The following is a 9,212-nucleotide window of genomic DNA, read 5'->3' as shown; positions in this document are numbered from 1 at the left end:
ATGCAAATCAGTCTGACCCTGTGCCTCATGGGAACAGTCCAGCCCGAACTGCCAAGCCATGCCTTCCCTGGACCGGAAACAAGCTTCCGAGGACTGGTTTCTGGCATTCCAGCCGTCTTCAGCCCGGCTTGCTTGAATCCAGTGGCAAAGTGAGAAAGGGACTCACGTCTGAGCATACCCTGCCACACTTATAGTGGCCAAAGCGGTACAAAAGGGGGTGGTGATGGATGGAGCATCTAAACCAATCAAACACTCACACCCAGTCAAAAGATCTGGGTTTGATCCATCACCGTTCTTTAGCCCACTCTGCCACCCCAGTTCAGACATGGCTATATGCAAATCAGTCTGACCCTGTGCCTCATGGGAAGAGTCCAGCCCGAACTGCCAAGCCATGCCTTCCCTGGACCGGAAACAAGCTTCCGAGGACCGGTTTCTGGCATTCCAGCCGTCTTCAGCCCGGCTTGCTTGAATCCAGTGGCAAAGGGAGCAAGGGACTCACGTCTGAGCATACCCTGCCACACTTATAGCGGCCAAAGCGGTACAAAGGGGGGTGGTGATGGACGGAGCATCTGAACCAAACAAACACTCACACCCAGTCAAAAGATCTGGGTTTGATCCATCACCGTTCTTTAGCCCACTCTGCCACCCCAGTTCAGACATGGCTATATGCAAATCAGTCTGACCCTGTGCCTCATCGCATGGGTTTTGGTATTGAAGTTTTTCTCTCTCTCAACTCGAATATTATATATCTGAAAGGTACACTCAATCATCATACTCAACTTCACTTATTTGTCGCCATTTGCACTCTATAAACAAATGAATCTTTATTGATAAATAAGCCAGTAGATCTGGATTTAACGGGCTAAACAGCATTTGTGTGTGCCTGTATTTGCAAGAGTTAGCACATGAAAGCCAGATCTATTGGGTTCACCAAATGAGTAACAATTAAAGGATATGCACTTCCCACTTTTTACGTTTATTATATAGAATTTCTAATGTTTTTATGTATTGTAAACATTTTTCTCCCTTTGTTTTTCCTGCTAGGCCCAAGATTCGAGCCTGGAATTGGGGTTTTTTATTTTTTTTATTTTTTTTTTTACTATCATCTGATTTTTATCAAAATATGTTCTCAACATTTTGAGCATTCACCAAAATTGCGATTCAGTGGCCTGTGGGTGTATAGCTGGTGTTTCCATTTTGAATTTAAACATAAATATTGTGTGTCTGAAAATTATATTAAAAATTAGTTCCAAGACCTGCAATGAAACAGCCAGACAAAATGACCAAATTAAGGTACAATGTACTTTTGTCAGTTTTCTGCATTTTCTTCAGCACATGCTGTCTTTGTCCTTAAATACTTATGCAAAAATCTACCAACAATATGGCTGCCCATGTATATAGCGCCTAAATTCTCGAACACTGGTACAAATGGTAATGTAAAAAATGCAGGTACCCACTATCTCGAAGTGGCTGTTTGTTGATGAGAAGTGCTGCTAGTTTCTCATTAGAAGTATTGCTCCAGTGCTGAGAACTGCTGGCACTCTGTCTTTCAAATGTATAAAAAAGTGTAGGTTTTCAATACCTTCCCATTCACGGCGCTACTATCGGGCACCAGAGTCACACAAAGCGTGAGCTAATTTAAACTTGTTTGTCTGTCACAATGGTTGGCGGACTGCTGTTCAGTCAGGAGTAGCAGTACAGTTACTAATAGCTACATAGAATATGCTCTAAAAAAACACCATATGCTTGGTGCAGCACTGCTAAAGAAAATAAGAATTTAAAAGAATTTTACATGAGGCAAAGTATTCCTTCATGCTGGCATGTATACAGCGCATAATGCAAAATTAGCTAGAGGCATACAAAATATATAAACACTGCATGTATTTTAGTAGTTCTTTAAATGTCATTAACAATTTATTTTAGATCTTGTTTTCAAGTGTACGCTATGACTGGCGCGGCTTAGGGTGCAAGGCAAATATATAGTTTAAAAAAGACTTTACGACAAGGCCCATTTCCCCTGTGAGGTGCTGCTGCTCTGTGCAACACTTGGTCTTATTTTTATTGTGATTTTACGACATATGCCTCACTTAACAACAAAAAATGCACATCATTATCTACGTCATACAAAATATAAGAAGGTGAAGCAAATGAAATGTAAGTTTGTTGTTATTGAAAGTGCTCCGAAATAGCTCGACTGTTGCAACTGGGGCTACACAAATAAGTGCGTCATTTATTTATTTTACATGTGTTTTGGTACAGTGTGCCTGACGGTTGCATTTTTTACTACTGTAAAAGGTTATTGTTATTTTGGAACAACACTTAGCCTGCGCAACTGATTATGCAAAAGTGTTTTATCCCTTTACTGAAACGCTCCCTCACGTCGAGGTCCGGCCACTCCATCCTGGAGCACTGCGCATGCGGCCCACGGCTGGTCCTATTCCTGGCAAGCCTGCTTGTAAGATGAGTGAAGGAGCAGGTGGGGTAGAGAGAGTGAGATGGAAGGGAGGAGGGAGGGACAGAGAGGAGAGAGCACAGCCTCCCATCCCCGGGAAAACACACACACACTGCTCACTTTGACAGCAGGCAAGCCGGAGAGAGAGAGAGTGAGTCAGGCCCCCTGGTACCCTGCCTGGGCTGTGTCAGGGCTCACCTGCACGCGCGGTGGCCCGGCACCATGATGACCATGAACAGCAAGCAGGCCTTCTCCATGCACCCTGCCCTGCAGGAGCCCAAGTTCCCCAGCCTGCACCCCAGCAGCCAGGAGGCCATGCGCAGAGCCTGCCTGCAAACCCCTCAGGTATGTAGATCAGGCATAATTACTGCTCCCGAGCAGACTTTCTTTTTTTTTTCTTTGACAGCGACTAATGTTTTTTTCATGCAGAACAATCACAATTTCCCTTCCTTTCCTCTCCCCTTCCCTCCCTGCTCCCTCTGATCCACATGTCTACTCAAGCACGGGCTTCATATTAATTTTTATGACCTGAGCTTTTGCGGTGGGGGGGGGGGAAGAGAGAGACATCTCTCGCGCTAGGAGGGAAAAAAATGTTTTTTTGAATCCGGAGTTGACAGTATTCCCCACTGACTGCCATGTGTTCATCCTTTGCTTGCAGCTCCAGGGCAATATATTCGGGGGCTTTGATGAGGCTCTGCTGGCTGTGGACATCTCCTCCTCCCACCTCAAGAGCCACCCCACCTACCACACCATGAGCAGCGTGCCCTGCACCTCCAGCGCCTCCCCGGCCCCCCAGCAGCAGCAGCACCACCACCACCACCCGGGCTTGGATGGCGACCTGCTGGAGCACATGTCTTCCGGCCTGTCCATGGGGGAGCACCACCACCACTCGCTGCTGCCCTCGCACCTGCACCCCCACCACCACCACCACCTGGGCCACCTCCACATGGGCAACCCGCACCCGGGGCCCATGTCCTGCCTGGGCGACGTGGAGTCGGACCCCCGGGAGCTGGAGGCCTTCGCCGAGCGCTTCAAGCAGCGGCGGATCAAGCTGGGGGTGACCCAGGCCGACGTGGGCTCGGCGCTGGCCAACCTGAAGATCCCGGGGGTGGGCTCGCTCAGCCAGAGCACCATCTGCCGCTTCGAGTCCCTCACCCTCTCGCACAACAACATGATCGCGCTGAAGCCCGTGCTGCAGGCCTGGCTGGAGGAGGCCGAGGCGGCGCAGCGCGAGCGGCTGGCCAAGCCCGAGCCGCCCTGCTGCGGGGGGGAGCGGCGCCGCAAGCGCACCTCCATCGCGGCGCCCGAGAAGCGCTCCCTCGAGGCCTACTTCGCCCTGCAGCCCCGGCCCTCCTCCGAGAAGATCGCCGCCATCGCCGAGAAGCTGGACCTCAAGAAGAACGTGGTGCGGGTCTGGTTCTGCAACCAGCGGCAGAAGCAGAAGCGCATGAAGTACTCGGCGGTCCACTAACTAACGCGGGAGGGGCTCATAGACACCGAAGACAGACTCCGCTCCCGGAAACTCCTGCCTGGGTCACAACATGAGGCTCGAGACAGACATTTACCGTCCACAGCGTCTATTAAGGATTTTAAGACAGAAGACTGACTTTTTTTAAACAAATACATCAACAGGGAACTGTAAGAAAAGACAGACTTTCAGATAACTTGTTTTACTGGAGGCAGACCGAGGACGTACCTCAAACACCTAATTTATTATGACTGGAATTAATGGACACTATCAGATTTCTAGCTCCAAATGTATTGCGAGAGTACCTAATAAAAGCTAGCCTTTTATCTGGAAGTCATAGAAAGACAGACTTTTTCACAAGATCTTTATTGCTAGATGTGCTTTATCAGGCGGACTGAACAGCGCAAAAGAATATAAATAGAGAAGACGGACTTTCAAAGCACAGGTTATTACAGGCTTATATTAACAGAGAGGACAACGTGTTTATCATATAATCTATTATCGAGTGTCTTTAATGGACACCGAAGGCAGGCTTTTTTGCTCATAGAAAATATTACTGAATGACATTAATAGAAGACAGACGTTTCTTACATGGTGTATTCAAAAGAGCAGGTAATCTTTCATCTTCCACTGAAATAGCAACAAAGCAAAATATATTGGGTTTTTTGCAAGAATTGTTTTCTGCAATTTTTCAACTATGTTGGAAATAAGGAGATAGGAGGCACAGTTTTTACACCGCATCTCCTCCAAAGAGTAATTCTGCAGAAAGATAACTCACTTGTCACTTTTAAACCTTCAGGTACTGTAAAACCATTGCAAGGGGGTATTTCAACGCTTTGCAAAACACCTAATGAACAGAGCTATACCACACTATAAAGAGTTTGTGAGTTGCCCCATGTTGGGCGCAAGTACTTTGTACAATCCTGTTGTATATTTTCATTCTGGCACTTTCTGTTTCCCTTTTCACTTTACTAATGCAGGACTACAAGAACCACGAGGCAACGCAAGCGCAGGAAAGGGCGAGCACTCTACACCTGGCGTGTTTCATGTGTTATTTGTTTTTGTATAGCACTCTGCATAGCTTGGGGTCGCTACTAAGCACTTTGGGGAAAAGAGTGGTTAAACAGAGGCAGTGGCAGAGACAGGGAACACAGGACGAAAGCCACTTGCAACATATTTGTTTTCAACCCTTTTCTGAATTTCCTCAAGTCCACTTCCTGGTGAAGAGGTAAGGGGAAAAACTTCCTCAGGGAAGACGTGGGACCACTTCAGATCTCTGCATTTACAGTATTAAAGAGTAGAAGTTGTAAAGATGCATCTAAATCTGAATAATAGATTATATAATGTAAAAGTTATGCCTGGAGTTACAGTATAAACCAATCGTTAAGATGTGTGAATAATGTATACAGATACTTAATGCTATTTTCAGAAAGCCACACGCAGTATAGTACGTTTTCTCTTGTAGCTGGAGCAGCACCCGATGTCCTCTGCCTGTTTCATATGTTTTGTTTCTCTTCAGGGAACATATATCCACTTATAACTGTTTTTTATTCTCTAAAGTCGCCTCACTGAGACTGAAGGATCAGCTTTCCCTAAGCGCACATTGTCAGGAACAACCCAAGAATGCCTATTAGATTACATCATTTATAACTGAAAAAAGAATAAAAGGCGATATGTTGTTTAAAGTTGGCACTTGCATATATGGGATTCCCAATATGGTTTTCCACTAGCCTCACACCGTATATTACGGTCTCCTGTAAGGGGAACATGCATTCATGGGCCGGGCGTGTTCTTGTCAGCAGGACAGATATGTTCTCGATGCTTTTTTGTTTTGTTTTAGAACTCACTATACTTGGTCTTCCTAGTCAGTTCTCGCAGTATATTTTCTTATATGCAAATGTTCACTTATTTATATAGCGTTTCGTGCAGCCATTTAGCCGACTTTTAAGCGCTTGAAACAGATTCATGGTGAAATAAATTCATTTGCCCAGAATCACACAAGGCAATTAAGAAGGGCGCCGGGATTTGGAACTACATTTCCAGAACTGATAGTCAGAAATGTACTCATTGATCGAGTCTCCTCAACACACACCTCTAAACTGTTGACCTCTCAAAACCGAGTAATGTCAAGGAAAGGCTATCCATAATTTAAGAAGCGTGACAAGAAAGGAACTTAAACAAATGTTTTATCCCAACTCTTTTGTATCGCATTCTAAAAGGGGGAGGGAGCACGAGGATTTTGCTCTTTGTACGCTCATGTATGTCATCCTTTGGCCAGTTACATTACTTTCGTTTATTTACAGCGCACTCTTTAAAAACAATAACAGCATTAAAGGCAATCGAAGTGAAAAAAATAGAGGGCGTGGGTTCTGATGGCAGATGAGAAAACCGTCTTTGAACACTGTTACTCTGGGTTTAGTTGGCACTACCCACAGACTATCATTGGCATCATACCCGGAAGAGAACAACAATGTTATATTTTTGGCTGTTTGCTTTCACATGTTTAATATTTCAGACACCCTTGCCTCCTGCTACATGTCACGGTTATGTTCCTCGAGTGTTTGTGTGTCTAGACTTGTCCTCAAGTGTCTACTTTTGTTGGTGGTCTGGGCGAACAGCTTGAAATAAATACTTTATTTTTCAACTCGAATGGTAGTGTCTTCTGTTGATGGAGATCGGGCAGGGAGTGGCTTGGCTGTGCAAAACACCTTTAACAGGTGCAGAAAGGAAAGTTGACTGATGGGGTTTGGGGGTGTGGCTCTACGACAGGGCTCTGTTTTACCAACTAGTTACAAAGTGATCGCCCCTTTTCATGTTATCGTGAATGGAAACTATTTTCAGCGCCTCTACGACGTGGCAATAATTTTTATTTAGCGCTATATTTTGGACAATGTTTTAGTCTTTTTCTAAAGAGAACAAGACTGTAATGGGATGCGTTGCTATTCGGTCCCACATTTTGGCAGATATTTGAATTGTATGATGTGACTTATCCAGGATCACACGGTACTGTCAGTAGCGGAGCTGAGATTAGAATTCGGGAGAAATTCCTAGCCGGAAGGCCGACTCTGCGTTTCATGGTATTTTGGAGACTGTTTTTAGAGAATCCCTTGCCTCACTGTCGGAATTCTATCCCTCTGAGTGTAAAATCCTTCTGACGACGGCGCCCTGATGTTCCGCCAGCGCTAATATGTTACAAGGCGCGCACTTGGCGCTCACTGTTTGTACACATAGGCACACCAGTGAAATAAAGCCGTTTACAGCAGAGCAATTATATTCAAACGACTGCCTCGCCGAGTTCACAACTGTCACCGGAATAACAAAGGTTCGCTCATACAGCCGCCTTTTAAAAAGAAAGAAAAAAGCCCTATTTTATTTATGAGTCCCCGGGCACTCCGAGCCGATTAAAAATTAATGGCGAACAGGCAACGCGTCTTCTGAATATTTCACTCGGGCATTTCAATGAGCTGCTCGCATCAAACCCTAGATCGCGAAAAGTAAGGAAAAAAAACAAGTTGAGAATTCTTTCTTTTTTTTTTTTTTTTTTACTTTCGCAGATCTCAAAATTCGAATCTTAATGCTATCAGCCCCGCCCGGTATTTTTTTAATCAGCTAGAATGTTTCCCCCAATCAGATGTCCTTTAATAATAAATGCCCTTATGCCATTACATTATATTGTGGGTTTTGAAAATTTAAAATACCGGTGATGCAATATTAATTGACCATAGTGGTATAAAACGGAACAGAAGGCAGATTTGCCTTCACAGGAGACCGTGGCAATACCCACAAGGGTTTAGGCAGCTGGGTGGGCAGTGTAGATCCCAGGTAAGTGATGAAACCTTACTTTAAACTTGTACTCTTATAAAATAATTAAAAGTATCTCCCGGTGGCGGCGCATATTTCAGCAAGCCGAATCATTTGCTTTTAAGTAGCAATCCCCTCGCCTGTCCTGTCATCAACCATAACGCTCTAGTATTTAAGTCTATAAAATTTAGGCATCTACGTGTACAGTGATGGTTGGGGCCAACCGTCACTTTGTTTTTTCAATTTACGCAGATGTGTAATCCAGCAGGGGAAATGATTTTCAAGAAAATTGTTCTGTATTCTACGTTATTTTACAATGCAACCTATTTTCTATTAACGTGTCACATTTATTTAAATAAAGCACCTTTATTTTAAAAATCGCTATTATTTCATTCTAAGTAGGGAAAGTAGATTGGCATTTTTGTGCAGAGGGCTATTTTGTTGAATTCGATTTTTAAATTTTTACAACAAACTCAAGGTTTACTAGACATCTGTGCGTCTTGCAATGTAGTAGTTGAATACTCCCCAAGTTTGGAGGTTCGTTATTTTTCTTTTCCCTAAATTTTGACAGTAATTAAAAAAGAGACATTTTGATCTTCAGAACGCACTTTTAACTCGAAATACTGTTTTGAAAAGGTAGGATTTCATGCATTTTCTGGTTGTTTCTCAGTTTTTGGAGTTTTACATTGGCTTTTACTAAATTTTCTAACATTCTCCTTTAATGTAACTTTTTTTCCATTACTTTATTTTCAAGAAAATTCGGACAAAAACAATCCGTTAAAGCGATTAGTCGGTGAGGCTTTCGTAATCTGTACTGTACGAATTTGGACAGTGTAGCATGCGAACACTATTAGCCGACTTTGACACGTGTGCTAGAAATATTTGGAGGTTCCGAATTGATGGCGTTGTTGTATTGTTTTATATTGGGTTCTGTATAGCGCTTTCCGGCTCCTTGCGGGGTCAAAAGCGCTGTAATCACCACATGCCTGGGAGTGTGAAATGTAAAACCTTAATATAAATCATCATCATAAAGGGTGGGCGGGCGTATATTACAGTACAGAGTTGTATGCAAACAAACAGCGAATGGGGGGGGGGGGGGGGGGTCCCGTTACTAGGCGCTTTCTTCAGGACACGATGACACGAGATGCGCTTGTATAGAAAAAACGTGCTTTGCCCACAGCTGTAGAATATCGATCTATTCGTGACCAGAGCTTTAAATGGGCCGGTGCTGTCAGGTACTCATTACCGGTACTTCTTTATTTGGAGAGAGGGAGTACCTATGCGCCTCAGCAGAGGAACAATACTTTTAATTGGAGAGTACTGGTACTTCTCAGAGCTGCGCAAGTAGGCTGGCACAAGGTACATGCACTTCTGTTTTCAATTTCTAGCACTGGTCATGACGCCCCCCCCCCACCCCCCCTCCCCCGACCCCCACCGCCCGTGAAAATATCTAATAATCATTAAACAATTCGTGACAATGTTCGGCTCAGG

General features: G+C 44.4%; 1 protein-coding gene across 1 annotated transcript; it reads left to right on the top strand.

Annotated features, from left to right (window-relative positions):
• The first annotated feature begins 2,580 nt into the window (after nucleotides 1-2,580).
• On the top strand, nucleotides 2,581-6,564 carry POU4F3 (POU class 4 homeobox 3). Its single transcript, XM_078650658.1, has 2 exons — nucleotides 2,581-2,797; nucleotides 3,111-6,564. Exons 1-2 carry the CDS (start codon nucleotides 2,675-2,677, stop codon nucleotides 3,921-3,923), a joined length of 936 nt encoding a protein of 311 aa, XP_078506784.1. The 5' UTR covers nucleotides 2,581-2,674; the 3' UTR covers nucleotides 3,924-6,564.
• Nucleotides 6,565-9,212: the final 2,648 nt, after the last annotated feature.

The sequence above is a fragment of the Lissotriton helveticus genome, chromosome 7 (assembly GCF_964261635.1).
Source record: "Lissotriton helveticus chromosome 7, aLisHel1.1, whole genome shotgun sequence".
NCBI lineage: Eukaryota > Metazoa > Chordata > Amphibia > Caudata > Salamandridae > Lissotriton > Lissotriton helveticus.
Note: the sequence above shows the minus strand (reverse complement) of the source record. Positions and strands in the feature narration are given on the sequence as shown.